The sequence below is a fragment of the Pholcus phalangioides genome, unplaced genomic scaffold (assembly GCF_987345545.1).
Source record: "Pholcus phalangioides strain wild (caught in Gottingen) unplaced genomic scaffold, Ppha-v1.0 ptg000008l_1, whole genome shotgun sequence".
NCBI lineage: Eukaryota > Metazoa > Arthropoda > Arachnida > Araneae > Pholcidae > Pholcus > Pholcus phalangioides.
In genome coordinates, this window is record NW_028301601.1 from 1,234,421 (window position 1) to 1,258,313 (window position 23,893).

Consider the following 23,893-nt stretch of genomic DNA (forward strand, 5'->3'; position numbering starts at 1 on the left):
AGTAATTTTCAATGGTTGTAAATCCTCTTGTTATGCATTGCATGTTTTTCTGGTGTTCCCCCAGGGGTCGATTTTGGGTCCCTTACTTTTTATTTTATTTATAAATGATTTACCTGATTGTATCGATACTAAATGCTTAATGTTTGCTGATGATGTAAAAATTTTTCATGTTATTAATAATGCTGATGACGCTGCTAAATTACAAGAAGCTATTAACAAACTGAATTTATGGTGTGTAAATAATAAGTTGTATTTAAACATTGATAAGTGCAAATGTATTACCTATAGTAGAAGGCATTCTTCACTTATATACGACTACAGTATTGATGGTCAATTACTTCTAAGAGTTGATTGTGTGATATTTCACAGTTCTTTTTCGTTTAACCAACATATTAATTATATAGTGTCTAAAGCATCCAGAAGTCTTGGTTTTATAATTCGTAACAGTAAGCTTTTTCACGATGTTGAAACTATCTTGTTACTTTTCAACTCCTATGTTCGATCTCTTTTGGAATACTGTAGCATAATTTGGAATCCTCATTGCTTATTTAATATAGTTAAAATTGAACGTTTTCAAAACAGGTTTTTAGAAATACAAATACAAATACAACGCCACAACAGACAAAATGCCCAACGAGGTGGCTGATAAAAAGATGCCCATAAAAATATGGATGTCATATATTTAAAAAATACAGCAACCCAATTAAAAATGCAATTGACACAAATTATAAACAATATATACACATGATAATTTTACGCTATGTATATTTTAAGAAACATCAGTCATATAATCACTACTTACCAAACGAAATACTTCGCTCATCGTTCTGTTATGATTCCCTTGAAACTCGCCGTCTCAGGGCCCTTACTAGGTTTTTTGTAAAAATTATTCACTCTGATATTGATGCACCTGATATTCTAAACCTTATTACTTTTTATTGCCCTCAAATCAATCTTAGATGTCGTAATCTTTTTTATGTTCCTCCATATCGTTCTGATGTTTTGAAAAATTCTCCATTGTACCGATTTCTGAAATGCAGTAATACTGATGATGTATATTTTTAAACTTTCAATTTTGTATATACGTGTTTTTTCTTGTATTCATATATGAAAACTGTAACTGGGCTTTTGCCTGTAGGTTGTATTTAAATAAATAAATAAATTGTAGCGTAAATGCAACCCGATTCTCAGGGTAATGTCTTGAATAACTAAATTAACTACGCCATCGCTTTGCAATCTTCTTTCTGGAGCAGAAAAAATATTTACCATTTCCCAAAATCTTTTCCGATTCTGTGAAGTTTTTTCTCGATCACTACCGAATGGCAGTACAAAAATGATGCTATTACAGTGCGGATGATCGTCGTTTTTGCATTAGATAAACTAGAATTTACTTTTTCATGTGCGAACTTCAATTTCTCGTATTTACAAGAATTTCTTATTAATTTTTGACAGTTTAATTTGAGAAATTTCGAAAACTTATGCAATTTAAGTTTGAGCTTTACCGTTTGTTTATTGCATTTCTAAATTCTAATTTCGAGGTTAACTGAACAATGCAGGAGTATGTCAAAATTCTATTCGTTCAAGTATATTCTATATATATTTTGTTGGAAAAAGAGTGAAATCATGAAATGCCAATTGCGGATACCATCTATGTTTATAAGAAAAATGGAGTGTATGTGCCGAAATAAAATTTGTGTCCTTAACCTCTTTTAGGATCCAAACCTGCAGACACTGGTGCCTGTATTACGGTGATTTTTAGTAATTTTAACACCTCGCCACTCTGTCCTAAAGAACCAAAGCGCATCATGAAAAACGTATCATATACAAAGGAATCGACTTTCATTCCATAGACGATATAAAGTGTTTTTTATTTCATTTCACGTTAAATTTGTATTTGATGATCGCAAATGTTACACACGATGTAATCGACAATTTTCGGAGCGTAAACACGCCTTTGATCGTCTCAATAAAAAGGAAGATTGGCTCATAATTTTGCCTGTTGGTCGTCTGTGTTAAAATTTATTTTAAATTCTTGTTTTTTCAAATAATCGCTATTCTGCAACTGATGGTGATCTTTCAGGACCGCTTTTGCAATCATAGATATAATATAACCCTAGATCGCGTATGCAGGGTTGCTTTTTGTTCCTACGTGACGAGTGAGTAATTTAACGAGTGGTGTGCCATGCCCAGGCTCTATCGACCATTGTCAATTTTAGCCATTGCCCCGGATGGGGGGGGGGCGTTGTCGGGTGCTTTATTATGCATATAAAATAGAGTACATGGCAATTATAAAAAAATAACTTAAAAAAAAAAATATATATATATATATATATATATATACAGATTTAAATATCTGTATTATGTACAAAATTTATATCGATGAGATCTTATGGTGTCTTTGTAGCTCTATTGGGCCCTTTGTTGTTTTCTGTGGCCAGGCGCCAGTTCCTGAACCAGGCCTCGTTAGCATGCTGGTTCGGGTGAGCCCTTCACCGTGGACAGGCCAGGTCCTGGACCGCACCTTCCCTCCTTTGCTTGTTGGCTCCGACAAGCTCTTCGTGTCACACTGGCCAGCCCAGTTGCTGGGCCACATCCTTTCAGCATGGGTTCTTCGATTATTCAAGATTCTCAGCTTTTGGTTGGCTGCCTCGCAGTTTAAACACTGAACTTCGGGACTTTGTTTCTAAGTTGCTTCCTCACTGGATCATCTATTCGAAGTAAGAGTCAGCCTTCCCATATTTTTCGACCGCTTCTTCTTCTCTCTCCGATTACTGTTCCTCTGCGTCAAATTCTTCTGCTTCTAATTTTTCTAATTCCTGGGAGAGTGTCCTGGCGAAGCTATTTTCGGTTTCTGCCCTTGCTCTCAGTTGTTGCGGTTCATGTGGAGTCTAGATGGTTTCATCCCTCTTGTCGAAAGATGTTCCTGGTTGGCCTCTAGGAATTTAACCAGGCCCTTGATGGTTTCCAAAGCTTTTTCCTCTCTCACCCATATTTTTGAACCATTCCTGCTCCAACGGAGGGCGTGGCTTCACCAGGTGGAACTCTGTTGCGTAATGCAATGGGCTTGCGACCCCTTCACACAGACACCTGTCGTTGTTTGAGATCCCGAAGCGGAGGAAGTCGATGGGGAACAACCCGTGGCCCGAAAAGAATATCCTCTTCTCTCTGCTCCAAGATTTCTCTCTCCACTGTGTTATTGGCAGCACCCTATGGATTAACTTCCCATGTGTGGCTGAGTGGTCCCAGAATTTCTGTAACTCTCCATGGATGTGAATCTTTATTATCCTTTTTGCAGTCGCTGCTAGAATCTTCTTTTCCAGGAAGATCGTAGGGCCAGAGGTTGCTGCCTTGGCCAATCGGTCCACCTCCTCGTTCCCCTTTTCTGCGGCATGGCCGCGAACCCAGTTTGATTGGATATTTGGATTTCCTAAGAGGGCCCGCCGGACGGTCCGGGCGTCGTCGTGCCTAGTGAGGGGTCTCTTATTGCTTCTAGGCTGAATCGGCTGTCTGTGTATACTTTGGCTGGGTCGTTGTGTTTCCCAAGCTGCTTACCGCTTCTCTTAGAGCGAAGGGCTCCACCTGGAAAACCGAGCACCCTGTCAAGATACTCTGCTTCCACTGCTGGGTTACTACGCCCTCTTCGTATCTCATGAAGGCAGCACACGTTCCATCCTGGGTTTTAGAACCGTCTGTGAATATGGTGATTCCTTCGTATGAGACAGGGCCCTTTTCTTCCAGGGTGATGATCTGGCTCTCCTGGACGTCGGTTGCGGGGTGCACGTCCCAGCCTATCCTTCTCTGCTCCAGCTCACTCAACTAGTATTGGGTCTCCCCCCCCCCCCCCCAGACAGATGTTGCTCTTGAGTCTTGTGATTAGGGCCGCTTTGGTCACATACTCCGTCTGAAGACTCAGAAGGGGGGGGACTCCTGCGATGGCTTGCATGGCTGATTTTGACGTCTTGTGGTAGGCTCTTGTGAGAAGGTGCAGGAAGCCTCCCTGCAGGCTGTCCAGCTGCCTCTTCAGCTTCTCTGATGGGTCCTTGTAAAATGCAGCAGCTCCGTATGTTATTATTTTGATGGCCACCTGGTCTTACAATATCCCTCTGAGCTTCCGCGTGAGTCCCCATCTTGGGCTTGCCATGCTCGCTAGTGTTTGGAGGTTAGCGTTCGCCTTGGCTCCCTGGGTTTTTACGTGTGATATCCAGTCCAGGTCTTTGTACAGAGTGATCCCAAAATATTTCGTCGTCTTCTTCCAGGATCCTGGTTCTCTTCATCCTTATTTTGGGTCTCTTGATTCTTGGACTGTACCACAGGTAAGAGCTCTTTTCGACTGCCGGCTCCAGATCGTTGTCGTGTAGCCACCTGGCTATCTGGTCCAGCGGCCTGGTGACCTTTTCTTCCATCTCTTTCCATTTCTCTGTGGCCATGACTATGAGTATGTCGTCCGCAAAGTCTGGACTCGGACTCCCTCTGCCCAGGCAGAACATGACGAAGCCCGAGCACGAGCCGTGCGGACAACCTCTCGTTTGGCCACGTTCCACGAGTTCACCTCCCAGCTCCATGGCCACTTTCCTGTCTTTCAGGAGGTGCATCAAAGTCTCTCGTTAGATCTTGAGGTGCTGGAATCTGCTCTGGTAGTGCGACAGTCAAGAATTCATTAAATTCGAAGAGAAGAGATGTAATTGATGTCAATATGGGGGAGAGTGATTCTCTTCTTTCTCGGTAGCTGCATTCGCTTCCGTCACTCAACCCCTCCCACTGCTTGAGTTTCTGTACATAGGTGCGGCCGAGGAATTTCCCACCTATTCAAGAGGGGTCATTCAAGTATTACGTCAGCATCGATGGGGCGAAAGGGGTTTCCGATTTGCTAACTTTTGATGACAAGGAGGAGGAGGGGGGTTCGGATAATGCTTACGTCATCAATCACCCTTTATGAAAATATGAAATATTCTTGATGGCAAAATTTGATGGCCAAAAACGAGAAAAATCTTTCGCTAGTTTAGTTTGTGGACACCTGAACTAACATTCTTGCTAATGATAAATCCCTTACAGAGCCACTTCAGTGATCTCTAAATGTTTCACGGATCCTTCATGTGCACTGAAAATGTGTCCGGGCCTCTTAAGTGCTCTGGAACTGTGCAATGCATCACTCAAGTGATCCGTAATTGTGCCACGGATCACTTAAGTAATCTGGAAATGTTCCGCGCGTAACTTGAGTGATATAGAATCGCACTGGGGGGGGGGCGCTTAAGTGCTGTGCCACATGTCACTTAAAGGATCTCTAAATGTGCCACGGATCGTTTAAGTGTTCAGGATCTGTGTCGCGGGTTACTTAAGTGATCTTTGAGGCGAACTTCAATGATCTGAAAATGGGCCACGGGCCACTTAAATGCTCTGGAATTGTGCCACGGGTCATTTAAGCGATCTCTAAACGTGCCCTTAGTTCATTTTTACAAAATTGGGTTTGATGGGGCAAGCCACATCAGATAACCTTCAGTAATCCTGGTTTGGTCCGCGGGTCAAGGGCATATGGCTTAAAGGGAATGAATTTCTTAAAGAGAAAATTTTTGAGTTTTTATCCTGCAAATAGCATTGAAATTAACAGAAATCGATTAAATAACATGTAAAGGTATTTTCTTGCGGAATTTTATTTTTTTTAATGTTTTTTACATTAAGAAATTTTTTTTTTCGTCTGGGGGGGGGGAGGCGCGCAAACCCCCTATGCCCCTCCTCCTGCGTACGTTTCTGATCCCACCAATATGTGTTAGGATGTAGGAGGCACTGCTAACAGGGGGGGGGGAGGAGGGGGTCAAAAATGGATAAAAATTTGATGACGTAATGCTTGAACGGCCCCAAAGGTCGTATCGGTATCTCTGGAAATGGAGCAGAGAAAGAAATAATATAATTAAAATTGTGCGCATCCCAGCACTTCGTGTGGTGTGTGCCTTGACACATTATACTTTACACCTCAGGATGAACAAATCGATTTCAAACACTACAGGTATGGTGGTGTTTTATCGTTAAGTTCAGGAATTAGGATTTAATACGGCAACTTTCCTTTATTACTACTATTATTGTGTCAGCCGGTCTCTAATTTTATAATTAAATAATTAATCTATTTCTTGTAATTGCGATTGCTGGAAATGATTGCTGGGCTGCCTCCCACCCTTTCTTTTAAATTTCTGCTCAAAAATGCAAAGAATTTTTAATTACGCATAATTGTACACTCTGTTTCCGCTGACACAATAATTACCTCTTAATTATTTACAAAATAAAAATTCACAAAAATACATATTTACATTCATGCTCTTCTTAGTTTGAAAACAGAAATTTAGAATTTTAACTCCTGTCTGCTGCCGTCAAGGTGCCTACCTGTTACGATTGGAGCAGTGAGATCGGCTTTTAGATAGGATAGCGACCACTATTTGCGTCCCGAAGGTATTGTTTAGGCCACCAAATTAAAATTCAAACCATAGCCAGGCATATCCTGCGCTGTAAGTTGGCTTTTAAATTTTCAAGCAATCAAAATATGCACTTATCCTGGTTCAGAGCGGTAATATTTTCGGACTTAGGAAAAAAAAATTCTATTCCGTCCGGAAATTTTGACCTAGTGGCCTATTTTATTTGGAGAGCTTACCTTTTCATTTTCAGGTTCCAACGTTGCCTTAGTCTGAGAATCCAGATTTTTGGTGAGAAGCTTCACAAAATAGAAAAATTAGAAGAATTCTTTTTCTCTTCCCCGACAATTTCTCTCGACGGAATGGCGGATTTTAAGACTGCCGGCTATATAGATACGCAAGGCATGGTTTCAGGGGGTTTCGCGTTGGGGATCGATGGTATTAGGGCAGATGGATATGTCTAATATAATATGGACACGATGTTATTAGGGATCGATGTTATTAGCACAGATCTTCTCAGGAATGGTCACGCGAAAGTCCAATGGAATTGCCCTTGCTTGAGGCCTCAAATTAAAATGTAGTAAGGAAAGAAAAATTACAAGACGGAGCGAATCCGGGGTTCTAAGGAGGAGCCGAAGAGGATGTAAAATCAGGAAGCCCGATGGTAGAAGGGGAGATAGAATAGAGAAGTGGGGAGTTTTGGTTTGATGGAAGTGGTTTTGGAATAGCGAGGAGTCGAGTAGATAGTCGTGGGACTATGAGCCGAGAATGACTGTATGTCCAGGGACATGAAGAATCCCATTGTCGTAGTGCCGTGTTGTGACACCGGTACGTCCAAGTAAGACTGTGAACTTTTAACCATATTGTGCGAGTGATCGAGGATGTTAACTACCGCATCTCAGACGAAGACCGGGATGTGAGTACACCAATCTATTGTCCCCTTTACCCGTAATGTCCAGTTATGTAATTGGTATCAAAGTTGAATTGGTATGTAATGTGTAACGTCTCAGATACATTAGATAAAGGTTACCTGCGATTTTGCTAATAGCATAATAAATTTAAAGTGTTAAGGAGATACATTATAGTCTCTCTATATTGATGTCTGCTTGTGTTAAGTGTCATTTCTGAATTAAATATTTATATACTTCAACTCTTGCCTCCGTGCGTTTAATCACTGGGTTACTTGAATTATGTTTTTTTGTCAAACACAACGCAATTTACGACCACTATACGATCGAAATCATGATAATTAATAATTGGTTAATTATATATGTTAGTTAGTAGAAGTCACCCAATAGGGAACGGGTTGACAATAATAATAAAAATAAGTAAAACACCGCAAGAAACTCAAAAAGACCCGATTTATTTTAAAATCCGATTACTATTACCCATACTATTGAGAGTGTCTCCCGTATCTTCGTAATTTATTGCGGCCGACCGTAGAAACTGCGGGCAATTGTAGCAGTTTGACATTTCAGCAGTTGGCAACTCTGAAAATGCTAAAATGCTAATGATTGATGGATGGATGTCTACCCGTTTCGTACCTCCTGTACGCATTTTTTGCGGAAGTGGCTACTACTCCCTTCGTATTCTAAGATTTTCTTTCGCATTTTGCGAAAAATGTGACCGTAGCTTAAACCCTGAACTATATAAGCTTTTTTCGTCGGCGGCCACTGCAGAAAGCTTCGAGGCCCCTGGTTTAATCAGGGCCGTCTCAAAAGGATCATGGGCCTCCGGGCTATGTGATTTTTCCGAAACCCTACCTGGAAAGTTCTCGAAAATTCCAACTACTTCTCTTTTTTCGAAGGCCCCTGTTCCCCTTGAGGCCTCCGGGCCGTGACCGGGTGGGACAATGCGTTAAGACGGCACTGGGTTTAATGTTTCCGAACAACATGGTATCAATTAAAGAGAAAATAAAAGAATGAAAGGATATAGGTGAAGAGTAAAAAATTAAAAAACTAATTATTTAAACTTATCTCAAAAAAAAAAACCAGCAAATGAAGTTTCAAAACACATATAAAAAAGTGATTAAATAGTAAGAACCATAATAAATACAAAAACATTCTCTGTTAATAACCAATTCTCGAACTGCTCCCATTATAAAAATAAAATTGCCTCTAAAAATGAAATTGGTCAACCCTCCACCCCCGACGTTGGAAAGTAAAGCTGTAGAGAGTAATACAACTGCATGTACTCCGGGCAGTAAAATGGTTAAGCCCTGCCCCAAAAGGGCTTACTCCTCTTGACCATTCGTGGAAATGCATTAAAACGAAGTTGTATGGTGGAAAAAGATCTGGAAAATTGTTCGATTGTATTCACAGAAGTAGGATTATTTTCTTTCTCCTTGTTCGATTCGGTTGTAAAAGCGAGTCACGTGATGGAGCAAAGGCGAGTCACGTGACTTGAGGTCAAATGGCCGCCACTGTCTTGAACACACTTCGAACTTTGCCTTTAACAATAAGCTAAAAAGGCCTTTCTTTTTTTAGTGTTCTCAAACTTAGACCCGTCTCCTACATTGAAAAACAGCGCCTTGTTTACGACGGTCTCCTACAAGGTTCATCCCTCGCTCCGTTCCCATAATCTTGATCATTGAAAATTCCATTACTTCATTCGATTGATTCATCAAGTCGATCCAAATTAGCTTAATCAACATATATTTCCGAATATTTGTCTGATCCCATTTTGTCTTGATCGTCATTTCATTACATCTTCGTCCACCGTAATGCGCTAGAGGAAATTGTTCGATTCCGCCGCAACGTGGCGCCACTTTGCGGTGGAAAATCCGATCGATCCGAACAATTCCAAAAAAAAAGTGGACAACACACATTCGCACAGAAGAGAAGGAGTTGGCAACAATAAAAAGGTTCGGAAGGAGCATCACCTCATCATCATCATCTTGCTCTTCCATCATCACTACCACTTGACCGGTACCACGACAGAGGATGCTCTGAGATAGTTTTGAGACCTACTCTTGCACTTCAACCGCTCAGGTCATTGGAAGGCCTCCCCCAAACCACGATAAAATCCGTCCATAACAACAATAATATCCGTGGTTTAATTTTTTGCGGCACCGAGATTATTCTTGGGCCGTGACATTGTAATTATTGTAGTGGAAATATCCGGCGTGTGGCACTCAGCTGAATCAGTCTTTCATGTCGCATCGGCCTCATCGCAACAAGCTGCTCCGAGTCGTGATCGTGTTGCTGAACTCTGTACCGTATTGTCCACCGGGGATATGCCCAGCAATAACCGCAGCAACAATATACTTGGCTATGGCTCGCAGCGGTGGTGGTTATGCCATTCTCCTGGTGGAAACCGTCGACAAGCGGCTCAAGCTCTACGGTAAGAGGCATCGTTATGCATTTCGTGGTTTTTCATTGAGAATTGCATATTAACTCGTGAATATCGTACCAGACACTATACCCAATACCAGAAGGCTACCAATGTCTTTAGCGCATACATGCTCATCCCAAATATGACTTGGCCCGCGGCCATAAACCTAATTTTGTAAAAATGAACTAAGAGAAACATTTACTGATGACTTAAGAGACTCGTGACATATTCACATGCACATATCGCTTAAGGGACCTGCGGAACAGTTTCAGATCACTTTTAAGTTTGTTGCGCATCTTTAAAGTCAGGAGTTCTTAACCTATGGATCGCGACTCAAACTTGGGTCACGGGAGCTTCCGAGATGAGTCGTTCAAATCCACTCACAGCCAGGGAAGATTCTTGAGCTATCGGTCACGAACCAAATTTGATCCGTGGTGGCCTCGGAGATGGGTCGTGCAAACCCACTTACCGCTATGAATTTTTGAGCTACCAGCCACGACAAAAACTTGATTCGCATAGGCTTCAGAGATGGGTCACACAAATTCACTTACAGTTCGGTAACTATGCTCTTAATTATTAACTTATACACTTAGTGCGTGACTGGTTTCACACTAATTTTGAAAGACAAACAGTCCCATGGATTGGGAAGTTGATCTTGTTGTTGATTTTGGGTCGAGGCAGAAAATGTTAAGAACCCCTGTTATAAGTGGTCTGCGGCACATTTCCAGATCACTTAAGCGGTCCGCCGTAAGGGACGACCAAAATTCTTCGAACGTTCCGTAAAATGCGGGTTATGTGGTCGCTCTTTATATCCAAGTTTCTGGCCCATGAGCGAAAGAAACGTCGCACATATGGTTAGCACTGAAAAAGTTGTTCAGTGCACACCTGCTGAAGACATTCCATCTTTCAAAATTTGTGACCAGCGCCTGAGGGTTACTTAGTACCTTCTGGGGCTTTCTGTCGGTTAAAATTAAGATAGAATCGCAGCGTATGAACCCAGGGATGCCATAGGATATTTATCCACAACTTCTTCGCTCCTAATAAAGATATAAATCCAAATTAATTAATTAATTAATTTTTAAAGGAGATTTTGACGTAAATAAATCCAAACACAAATAAATCCAAAAAGTTTTTTTTTTTTAATTGCCAGTTTTGGCCCAGCTGTGAAGTGTATCCTCGATTATATCGATTATTATTCCTTGATTATCGGGCGCGAGTTGGTACCTTGGGTAATTCCTGCATTCATACGGCCCCTTTAGAAAAGTAATTCTCAACCTGGGGGGGGGGGTATATTTCTCCCCTGTGGTCCTGGCATATTTCAAGCGACCCGCGACAAGTGGTGAAGGGCCACAACAGAGAGCTGTGAAGAGAGATATAGCTTTCAACTGTAATAATGTGCGTGAAAAAGTGTGACTACTTTCAGAATTCAGCAGAGTTGTCCATTAGGGTATAGCCCGTTGGGTCTCATGTACACCGCGACCACATATGACGATATCTAGTGCTATGATTTTCGAGTGAATACATGTAAAGTGTTACTTTCAGCTAAGTATTGGGCACTTTTCTCAAGGACCCATGATGTTGAGACCGCCATACATAGAACCCCCTCAAAAAAAAAAAAAAAAGGCTTGCAGAACTCTAGCCTCTGAACACACATGCTGGAGCACGGCCCTTAGGCTGGAATCTTTGTGTCTCGCATTCCTCCCCAAGCCATACTTTTCAGGGACCCAGTAGCACAGCTTTTGAGAGAGGTAGAGGTTGGTTTTTTTTTCCTGTTCAGAAATCATCATATTGGACCCGTTTCATATTAGGGCTCCTAGAAACCCCCATGGTGACTCAACCACTCACTATCTTTGGGTGAAGTGTGATGTCAGTTGACGATCGCTATAGCCAATCGTAAAGCCGGGTCAACAATCGCAGAATTCCGCAGCGCCAAAAACCGGGGGGGTTTGGCTACGCAAAATCGACCATTGAAATCCAACGCGCTGTGCTATACACATGTAGAGCCTCAATATATATTCTTATATGTATTATTATTATTATTATTATACTTTGCACATTGGCTCTCTTTCTTAACAAGCACGCTCTGGTCACGTGAAAGAATCTCAGTACATTCTGTACTGAAACACGAGATGATCACGTGACCGGATGCCCCTTCGGAGGGTCCGAAGGGCCATGTGTGTGAGAACATCAGTTCAGCTCCGGCTCTCACACGAGATGCACCAACGTCGTCTTTATCTCTCTTAATATATGTACTATGTAAATAATATCTTCTATATAGCATCATAATTAAAGATAATGTATCTACAACTACGTCTCATTCATACGGAGTCAGATGCAATTGCGCTACCGTCACCACTTAGCATTAGATTTCAGCACACAAAACCAGTTTTTGCGCTGAGGAATTCTGCTTGATCTGATACTGCTTCGATCTAAACTTGACCCATTTTTGACTGACGTGGCATTTGCAAATGCTTTGTTTTAAAAAAAATTCAAATGATTTTCATGCAAATTTTTTGAATGAAATGAATATTTTTGGGAAATAATGAAGTTCGATTTGCGTCATAGTATTTTATTTTTAATTTGTTTACAAAGAAATTTTATTGGAAAATTAATAAGATAATTCCTATTCATAAAACAGGTTCACTGTCCCACCCTCTTAATTTTAGACCTATTGCAATCACCTCCTGTTGCTGTAAGCTCTTTGAACACATAGTTGCCAAGGAAATCCGTACCCACCTCGACTCGCGACTAACTTTTTCTTCCCTAACCAACATGGATTTAGATCATCGCTATCTGTATCTACCCAGTTAACACTTTTCATACATGACTTAGCAGACACCATTGAAAAAAACCTTCAGACCGATATCAGTTTCTTAGATTTTTCTAAAGCATTTGACAGGGTACCCCATAATAAACTTCTACTGAAACTTTGAAACCTTGGTTTAAATGTTCAACTGCTTAAATGGGTGGAGGCCTTCCTCATTAACCACAGCCAGTTTGCGTCATTCAAGGGCCAGAACTCCCCGTTTCTTCATGTCAAGTCTGGCTCACCCCAGGGTTCTTTCCTCTCGCCATTAATATTTCTAATTTATATAAATCATCTACTAAACTCCATAAACTTCCATATCAGACTCTTCGCTGATGATTGTGTCATTTACAAAACAGTGTCCAATTTCTCCCACCAAGAATTTCTCCAACACAACCTTAGCATTATTTCCGAATGTTGCAAAACCTGGGAATTGCCCCTCAACTCGTTCAAAAACAGCTTTTATGAAAGTTACCCGCGTAAAAAGAATTCCCCAAGATTTCCCTTACTCGATAAACAATTCTTTGATCTCTGAGGTTTCCCATTATAAATAGCTTGGCATTATAATCTCTTCCGATCTCCGCTGGAACCTTCACGTTGATTATATCTTTAATAAATGTCTCCAAAAACTCTTTTCCCTTCGCCGTAACCTGAAATACTCCACCCGTCATGTCCGTCACTTGTGCTACCAGACATATATTCTCCTGTGAAGCCCGGGATCCCCACACCAAAACCAACATAGACAAATTAGAATCTATCCAAAATAAGTCTCCTCGCTTTATTTTGAACTGTTGGTTTTCATCTGTCTCCATATCGGAACTCAAGTGCCAACTCAATATCCAACCGCTCTCTCCCTTAGACTTATTTCTCGTTTAACTTTCCTTTTCAAAATCCTCCATGGGTTTTTAATATTGACACTTCTCTAACATTCTAATTAAACCCTCTCATTTCTCCGTTAGACTCAATCACTCCCAAAAATTGTAGCCCGTCTTTGCCTCTTCAGATTGCCACAAATTTAGCTTCTTCCCAAGAACTATTATCGACTGGAACAACCTACCATCAAATATTGTAGATTGCACCACGATTTCCGAATTCTCTTGTACCATCAATCGTCATTTTCGCGTCATACATATAACTTCCACATCCTCTTGTACGTATAGGCCTCGGCCAAACAATATTGAATAAATAAATAAATAAAATTTGATTTTTTGCGACTTTTCAAAAATGAAATTTTCAGAAATTTTGTCCCGATTTTCAATCTGAATTTTTTTTTTTCATGACCGTGAACAGAAATAAATTTTTTGAAAATAGAAAAAGAAATAGTTTTTTCCCAAATTTTTTCTTTTGTCACGAGGTGCATAACATTTCCCGAAAAAATCATAATTATTAATTATTTTTTATTAAATTAGTTAATTTAATAATTTGTTAATTTATATTGATTGAAAAATTAATTAATTGAAAGTTACAGATGCTAATTAACACGCTAAATTAATACTCATTTTTTCGAAACTTCTCAAATATGTTGTTTAAGTAACCAGTCATCAAAAATATAAAAATTGTGCAATTTTGCCAAAAGAATTCGAAGAGCGGTCCAAAATAGGTCAAGTGATCTCTAAATGTGCTACGGGCCACTTAAGTGGTCTGTAAACATACTTGGGGTTACGCAAGTCATATGGGAATGTGCCGAGTGCCACTTAAATGATGAGCTGTCGAATGAATGTATCGTGGGATACTTAACTCATCCGAAAATGAGCCGCGGGTCACTTGAGTGATCGGGAGTTGTGCCGTGGGCCACTTAACACTAGAACCACGGAGTGGGTCAAATTGACCCAAACTATGAAAAAACGGTGTTTCATAGTGAAAAAAGGAATTTATTTTCGGTTCCTGTGTTTTTCCCTACTCTTATTCAATGTTGTTTAATTGCGTATTTATAACGGAAAAATATATTTGTTTATGAATATAAAATGGGCTTCAAAATTAGCTGAAAAATGATGCAATTCAGGAAAAATAAGATTTAGTATACATTATTCACACTGGTAATTACAAAAATATTTTTCAGTAATCCCATAATATGACAAAGATGTAAAATAAGCGTGTCAAATTGAGTATGAGAAAGTTTATAATCTGATTCTGTCAAATATAAACATTGATTTCTTACTGATAAGTAGAATTTATGATGAACATTGAGCAAAATTGTTTTCATTATTCTTGCAGATTCATTGCATGTTGAAGTGGCACAACCCATATTTTGTTTCCACATTTTGATGTTACCTGACATCAGCGTGTCAAAAATTGAGTTTATTTTTATTTATTTATTATCATTATTATTATTTTGATCGCTCAAGAACAGTTACATGATCAAGAGCGCACGAACTTTTTCTTTGGCGCAAGGGCAACACGTATGATGAACGCAGCTCTTCAATAAGATTTTAGAGGAACTGCGTTCGCGGAAAATAGTTCTAGCCTTTTGTACTGCTCTATACAAAACCCAGGAATATTTTTATAGTGAGATCTAGGATAGTTGTAGAAAACGTATGTGATGCCACATTCATCGAATATTTTCTGGGCATTTGATAGCTACAACTACAATCGTTACACTTTGTTGAATTGTAGTGTGAAATAGTTTGTGTGTGTGTGTGAAAGCTTTTTGGGACTACTACTGCCAATATCAACTGCCAGATGAAGTGTGCTCAGTAATGAGAAACTTATATCGTTTTTTCTTTCATAAACTGTCATTATGGCATCATTGCTTTCCAGTAGCGATGTTTCATACAACTGCAGTTCCACTACCTTTATTGCGAATATTACTCTTCGATTTCGTCTCTACTAAGCTCGTATTTTTTGGCTTTTAGCATTTGATCCAGCTTCAGTATATATCGAGTCCGCCTTTATAGTGCGGACTCGTGATGCGAGGATCCGGGTTCGAACCCCACAGTGGTGGTCGGCTGAAGTTGGTTTTCTGTGGTTCCCAACTTCAAGGCGCAAATGCGAGCCGATCTCCCCGTTAAAAAGTCTCGCCACAGAGAGCAACAGTCCTACAACGGTAAATCATTCAACCATAACACTTCACTCATAGTTAGAAAAACTGGGGACAGCACTACACATAACAAGCATTACACAGAAACAAAACTTTACGTCAGGTTGCACTACACGTACACGCACATTCCCGCATGTACCGATTCGTTGGGGGTTCGTTGGGGGGTTCCGCGGGGGGGGTGCATTTGGGGTGTAGCAGTAGTGGGTAGGGCCTCCAAAAAATGGCTCGGGGATCCATGATGTTCTTAAGTCAGCCACCTTGTTGGGCAATTTGCCTGTTGTGGCGTCGTATTTGTATTTGTATTTGTATTTGTATTTCAGCGTAATGAAAAAGGTGTCGATCGAGGCATTTCTGGCCTTGTTCTCAAATGGCTTGATCAGCTGCATCACTGCGTGCTCTGAAACAGAGAGATTCGTTGGACGCTGATACTCCCCAAGGTTTGGAAATCCGTGCAAAACGTATTTGTGCAAACCCGAATTTTATTATTTTTCTCTGACATCGTTTGCCTACAGAAATTTCAATTACACGTTTTTTCTAGAGTTAAGCTTTCACTCTCCCAAAATCTTTATTGAGTCCCGTCCGAATTCCAGGTATTCAAGTTTACAAAGGAAAAAAAATATTTAGCTCTACTTGTGACACATTCCTTCATTGAAAAAAAGATAATCTCCTCGGACAATAAATTGTCCTTGACCTTGGAAGACATTTATTCTTCACTATCTTCATCTTCATTTAGAAATACTTTATAGAAAGGGTAGCCACTTCCAACAAAATTATACAAATATACAAATACAACGCCACAACAGGCAAAATGCCCAACGAGGTGGCTGAGAACTTTTTCCTATAGAATAGTACGTTGGGTCAAAATGACCCAAACCGCGGTTCTAGGTATAAGTGCTTATGGCTCTGAAAACCGATGCGAAGATAATAAAATTTTAGTGAATTAATATTCATATCATATCATGAAAAGTCACGAAATTTGTTTAACATCTGCTTATAAGTTTTCGAGATAAATGAAAACGAGGTTTGATTTGGGTCAAATTGACCCACTCCGTGGTTCTAGTGTTAAGTGATCCCTGAATATGCCGAGGGTCACTTATGTGATTTGTGAATGTGCCGTTGACCACTTGAGTGGTCTGTGAACGTACCACGGGCTATTTAAGGAATCTGGGAATATTTCACGGGCCACGCAAGTGACGTGGAACTGCACCACTGGTCACTAGTTGATCTGGAAAAATTCACCGCTCAGTTCATTTTTAGAAAGTTACGTTTACGTCACGGGCCACATCAGGTGGCTCCGAGGACCACATATGGCTCGCGGGCCAATTCTTGAACATGAGACAAATCGGGCGAATTATACTACTGATACCGTGTTGAATTGGCGCATTATTTCGGGCTGAATGTCATCTTCGCGTTAATCGCTGGTCGCCTTTCGAGAGCCCGTGACCCTTTCAGTCAGAAAAATGTACAGAAAAATGTCAACATTAACCGGTTTAGTAGCAGCAGTATACAGAGCAGGTATACGGAAATTATATTTAAGAAAATGGTGGAAAAATAAACGTGTTTCTTGATGTTATGATTTCTTCGTTATCTTTTCTGTCAGGATCCGTGCGAGGTGATGACCTGCTGGATGACGCCGACGAGATTTCTGAAGTTAACGGCCGCTGCCTCGACAAGTGGCCTCGCACTCACATCGCGGACTATGTCCGGCGGGTAAGTAAGTGCGCATTAACGTGACTGGAATACGTTCATCCGTGTTTTTATTCATGTTGCCCTTCCCGGAACACGACTAGTGTCACATTTGATGATGTCCACGAAGAAGTGTCGCTCTTTTTTTTTTTATTTCGTTTTTAGGTAATTAAATCGAGCACGTGGAGATAACGAGAAATCGCGAGATTCCGTCATCGGTGCTTGTTTCTTGCATGTGAAAATGGAGCACGTGTCCAGGGCCTCGAAATTTGCTGCTTATTTCAGGAGCGGGCCTACATGTGAGCGCGCCCTTCCCCCTGCTTACGCCTTCACCTCAAACAACGTTTCAAAGTTCATATATGCATTGAGTGATCAAAAAGAATAACCTAGAGAATGTGGGAGACCAAAATAGTGACATAGCGTGTGCATGCACAGGAGTGACCCAAAACTGTGTGCAAGCATGCGAACGACCAAAAGCCTAGAGAGTGCTTAAGTATGGGAGCGACCTAGAGCAAGGTGAACAACCTTCAAGAGAATGTGGGAAACACCATCTATAGATGCGGGATATCTATATGGGGGACGGGGGGGGGGGGTGTTGTGTGGGCCACTTCATTGGTTTGAAAAAGTGTCGCGGGTCATTTAAGTAATATGGAACAGCACTGCAGGTCACTTAAGTGATCTCGAAGTGCACCGCGGATCACTTAAGTGATTTGGAACTGCACTGCGAATAGCTCAAGTACTCTGAAACTGTGCCGCGGGTCACTTAAGTGATCTGTAAATGTGCAGTGTCGTGAGCTGCTCCAGTGATCTGGAACTGTGTCCCAAGTCATTCAAGTGATCTGTAAATGTGTCCCAAGTCATTCAAGTGATCTGTAAATGTGCTGTGGGCCCCTTAAGTGAGCTGTGAATATAATGCGGTTCCCTTAAATGATCTGGTAAATGTTTTGCTCGGTTCATTTTTATATTTTTTTAGGTTTGAGATCACGGGCCACGTGACCACATGAGATGATTTCGAAAGCCACATTTGGCTCGTCGGCCATAGGCTGAGCATGTATCACTTAGAAAATGTGTGACCTTTTATGACCTAGAGAATGTGTAAGGATGGGAGTGGCCTAAAGAGTGCGCAAGTATGGGAGTGACGAAAATAGTGACTATAAGAGCCCAAAAAATTAACATTTTCCCAGGTTTCAAACTTATGATGAACAGGCTCTGTCCGTCCGTCAGAAAATGACCATTTGCTCTTTTCTAAATGAATGGAATTCAATCTGCGAGCCATGTCCCCCCACATCCCACAGCAGAGCCCCCTAAGCTAGGATCTTGGGTGAGGCCCCCTAAGCTAAATCTTTCACAGGCCTCTCTGCATTGGATTTATGGTACGAAGAAAAAAGAGAGATAAAATTCATTCCCGGCCCCTAGGCTGGAGCCCTGTCAGTTATACCCTTGTGAAGGGACATGTTGAGGACATCATTTGCCCAGTTGTGACGGACATTAACCTACGTGATGATGTCGCAACAAGAGCAAGTGACGGCAAATCAGCAGTTTTTGCCGCATTCAAAATTAGACGGCGTCATATTAAGATAAATTTCCATTACATTAATGAAAAATGATTCCAGAATGAAAATTCTCAAATTAATGAAAAATAACCGGAAGAACTCAAATACGACATTCTCATGTTACGAGGGATTGTATAGTTATTAAAATAAAATTAAAAAAATTGAATTTTCATACGGACACCCTGTGCTCAAAAAGAAAGTTGTTGCCCTGTCTTTAATGAGGACCAAAAAAATAACATGTTTTTAACTGCAATATTCTCTCAGAGGTATTTGAATTCAAAAAATAGAGGAAAGTTGGGGGTGGGGGGGACAGCGAAACTAACGGACAATGCCTCTTTCCCTCGTTTACGCTGCTCTTTCTTTCAAACCCCGAACACAACTCAGGACACATCGCTATATTGCAATTCACTGCCATTAATGAAATGGGTTGGAAATGAAGGCACTATCTATAGGTGGTCGCCTCAAGCTCGTTAGGGAAAATATCTTATCTCCACTCGGGTTTGAGCCTGGGACCGTGACAGCAACCTTCACGGTGGTAGACGAGCTCTTACCGCCCCACCACTCTGGCCCATCGCCTTGCGCATTTTACTACCCTGTGAGTTGTGCCGGAAGTATAAGTGTACCTAAAGCCCCGTTCACATGTGCAAGATTAGGGGTCGCTTTGGCGATAATTACCGCCGGCATGAGACAACTTTTTTCCCCCTCGTAGGGAAGAAAAAGGTGGGAGAGAAGTTCATCAAAAACAGCCCATCTTTCTTGGGGTGGAATGGAGGTCGACACCGACCTTCTCTCCCATAATCCTTTGCGCCGCGAAAACTACTATAAGTGCCATCGTGAATCAATCACTTCCGTTCAACCTACGTAACCAGTGACGACTTCCGGAAAGAAGAGGGGGATTACCGGCATGAACTAAACGTCATGTGAAAATGGTTTGTAGCGAAAATCCCCGTTACGAGAACTTCCCAGGATTGTTTATTGCACATGTGAACGGGGCTTAATAGTCTGAGTGCGTATCTAGTGTTGTGTCTGATTTTTCAGTGCTGCCCTCTATATTTCAGAAGCGAAGTGAGCAAAATGTAATGATTGAATATTTGTACCGTTCGTAGCAAGTTGCTCTCTCTGTGGCGAGACTTTTCAAAAGGGTGACCGGCTCGCATTCGCTCCATCAATTTGGGAACCACAGAAAACCAACTTCAGCCGGCCAGCTCTATGGCGACGGTGGGATTCGAACCCTGGTCCTACAGTGCGCCGCTATGACCATTCGACCATCACAGCCGCTTCTTGCTTATGCTCTTTTTTTTCAATTTTCTTGGGTTTTTAAATTTAAATAATTCTTCTGTGAATATTACACTTAGAAACATGGAAGTTTCTTTGTTGGCCTCCAGAGAGACAGGGCAACAACTTTCAAATTTCCTTTCTGAGGACAAAGTGTCCGTATAAAAAGTAAATTTTCCTATTTTAATAACTGTACAACCCCTTGCAACATGAATGATACATCTGAGGCCTACACGTTATTTGGATATTTTTTCTAAGGCTACGGACACACGGGAGAGGGAAAAAACTTCAGAAAAATGGACAACAGAGAACTGCACGGGACCGGTCACACACAACACGCGTTCCCCGCACAAAAAGCGCGTTCTCATGGTCGCACGCACAAAAACGCAACTGGTTTCATTTTTTGCGCGCGTTTTTCGTCAATTCGGTGGACACGCGAGAATTTTATCACGCTGCGGTTCTTTCTTTTTTATCCCCTCCATTTTTTTTTTCTTCTTTTTGCGTCGAGAGTTGATTATTATAACTAGAGCCCGGATTATATGCAAATGCATATGCACTTGCATATTTTGGCCGTTTTTAGTATTGATACATAAATGCACGAAATGAGAGAATTTTCAGGGTTTTTTTTCTTGAGGTAGGATTTAATGAATTAATAGAGATGTTTGCAATACAGTATTTTCAAAATATAAACCGTTTTATTGTACCGTGTTTTCCTGCGTATAATCCGCGGTGGCGCATAATCCGCATGCGAAATTTGAAGGGAAAAAAAACCCATGTATACATATAGAGTATAATCCGTGGCAGCGTATTATCCACAGGATTTAAAAGAATAAGAATAAAAACTTGTGTTTCAATAACCAGTCCATTGATACGCTAATTAATAGTCGCACTGTAATAAAATCACTGTAAATAAGGCTATTGTTTATTTACGAAACAATGGCCTTATTTACAGTTCAATCAAAAACCTTCAAATTCAGACTCATCAGTTGAACCCGGATTATATGCACTAAAAAGTTGCGAAATATGCACTTGAAAATGCCAAGATATGCATTAAAACCCAAAATATGCACTAAAATATCCTGAAAAACGAAAAATTCCGAAATATGTACCAAAAACGAGAAAATACCCTTTAAAAAGCTGCTCCAGTAACAAAATAATTTCAACGCTATTTCTAAAAAAAATTAAACATTCATGACATATCTCTCTAGAAATAGCGTTACAATAAAACGATTGATATTGGGGTAATGAATGATTGGGGGTTCCGGGGGGGGGGGGTGTGGGCGGGGTGCACGTGTGGTGTAGCAGTAGTAGGTAGGGCCTACAAAAAATGGCTCGGGGATCCATGATGTTCTTAAGTCAGCCACCTCGTTGGGCAATTTGCCTGTTGTGGCGTTGTATTTGTATTTGGAAAATAGTGTATTACAAGCAATATTTACTTGAAACATTATTAAAAAGAAGTGATTGAGCTTAAATAAACTTTTAAAAATATGCACTTATTCTGAAAATTCTTTGATTTTATGCATTTATATGCATTAATGCTGAAAAGGCCAAAATATGCAAATGCATTTGCATATAATCCGTGCCACGGTATGAAAAAATCATTTTTTTTAAATAAAAAAAATCGGTTTTTTTAAAATTAAAATGAACTGATTGCTTATTAATTTCAACAAATTAAATAAACCAATTAAAACAAACTAATTACAAATGGCCATAATTATCAGAAAAAACACGCCGACGCGTCGATGACCCCGAATCATAGGAATCGATATAGGGATATATATGGATCGATAAATAGGGGCCGGTGAAAGCTCGAATTTCGTACATTGGCCGGGTCAACTGAGCCTGCCCCTGCCTGTCATAATAATGTCGTAATGGTCATAAGGCGCTTATGACAGACAACCAATAAAGAGCTGGCACCAAAGCGGCTCAAGATAAATACTGTTCATAATATGTATATGTTACGGTAAATCCGGTTTTTATACATACAACCGGTAATTACACATAATCGAAGAACACGTTGGTTAACTTTGATAAACCCTAAATTTATCACTTTTGCCGGTGATTATGCATAGTACCCAAGCATCGTTGGTAAATTTAATAAGTAATAAAAAAATTCTCTCTTTTACCGGTGATTATGCATAATACCTAAGTGTTGAGTCGTTGGTAAACGTGATAAATCGTTCTTTATGATATACTATACGTGATGATTCATACATGTATTGTATCATTGTATTGGGGTTCCCGACTATATTCATCATACGTACAAGACTCGTTTCAATTTTTTTTTCATATTTATCAAATTCACCAATTACAATAGGGGTATTATGCATAATCACAGATAAAGGAAATTAAAATTTCAAGTATTTATAAAAAATAACCAATGACACACGACGCTTGGGTGTTATGCATAATCTCCGGTAAAAATGATAAATTTATCTAACTTACCAAGACGATTGGTAAGTATGCATAACCGATTTATCCCATTTACCGTAACACATATTATATTCATTATAACATTACGACCTTTGAGCTGGACTCTACCGCTGAATGGCGAGATAGAAATTGGACTTGGTTTCCCGAGTCCAAGTATATCAGCCATAACTGTTTGTGCTGATGAACATCGATTCAGAAATTCACGGGGACATTTCTAGTTTTATTAGTGATTTTATGGCATGATTGGTTACTGAGATTGGGTGTTCCGAATTGTCTGCACAGCGGATATCTCTGCAACCGTTGAGTTTAGAAACACCCTTTTAGTTATGAAAAAGTTTTCAAATCACTTGCAGTCACAAAAAATGTGTTTGAGGGGGTCGTACATAAAAAAAAAAAAAAAAATAATAATAAATTAACTTTCCTCCCTTGTTAACTTAAGGGGGGGGGGCATTCAAATATAACGTCAGCTGATTTTTAGCCATTTTTGACCCATCTCTCCCCCTTTTCAGCAAAATTTCGCCAGATCTGCCCCTCCCACCTCTTAACCACCTCTTAATGCATATTGGCATCAGAGATGTACGCGGGGAGGGGGGGAGGGTGGCATAACACCCCCCCCCCACACACACACATGCTTCCCCATACAATCAAAAATTTCTTTTTGATTTTTGATGCAAAACGTATTTTAAAACTGAATTAAATAGAAAAAAAATACTTGTGTGTTATAGATAGATAGATAGAACCGCTCTCAACCGCGGACTGATGCGAAGCACCTTACTTCCGTTACCTCAAAAGAGGCAGAGTTGTGTCGGAAAAGTTAGCAAAGATTTATAGTGGTGGCTCCCCTTGTCCCGTGCTCGCCAGTTTCGAATTACTCGCGTCGTTCTCCCCATGAAGACAGCCATCAACTCAATGCAACGTACAAGCCATTTGACAAAAATTGGTGACTGAATCCAATGACTAGGGAGAAAAACTGCACGTGCGCCCAGTGTCACATAAGGGCCGGAGACCACAACCTGGGATTTCGAAAGAAGTGGGGAAAAGACTTGTGGGCAAGAAAGAAGAAGAAACAGCATGTTGAAGTGGGAGAGATTTGAGAATGTAGAATGAATTGTGTGTTATATATAAAAGACTATGTTAATATAATCGATTTCTGTTCATTTCAATGCTATTTGAAAACTTAAAACTTCTCTCTTAGAAATTCATTGCGACCCACCACTCCGTGAGACTTTTGGGCACCCCTCCCCCCTCCCAAAGGTCAATCCTGCGTACCCCTCCGATTGGATTGTTGACGTAAGGATCATTCAAACTCCCCCCTCCCTCAATGTCATCAAAAGTCAGAATGTCCTAAACCCCCCTTCCCCCCATCGATGCT

The 23,893-nt window shown here is 40.6% G+C and overlaps 1 protein-coding gene across 1 annotated transcript in view; it reads left to right on the top strand.

Moving 5' to 3' along the window:
• The first annotated feature begins 9,470 nt into the window (after positions 1-9,470).
• Positions 9,471-23,893, top strand: part of LOC149083480 (protein PALS1-like) — a 68,290-nt gene continuing 53,867 nt past the window's right edge. Inside the window, exons 1-2 of the mRNA XM_089234002.1 lie at positions 9,471-9,740; positions 17,175-17,284. Coding sequence (XP_089090128.1) covers positions 9,551-9,740; positions 17,175-17,284 — 300 coding nt within the window. The 5' untranslated portion in view covers positions 9,471-9,550. The remainder of the gene's footprint in view (positions 9,741-17,174; positions 17,285-23,893) is intronic.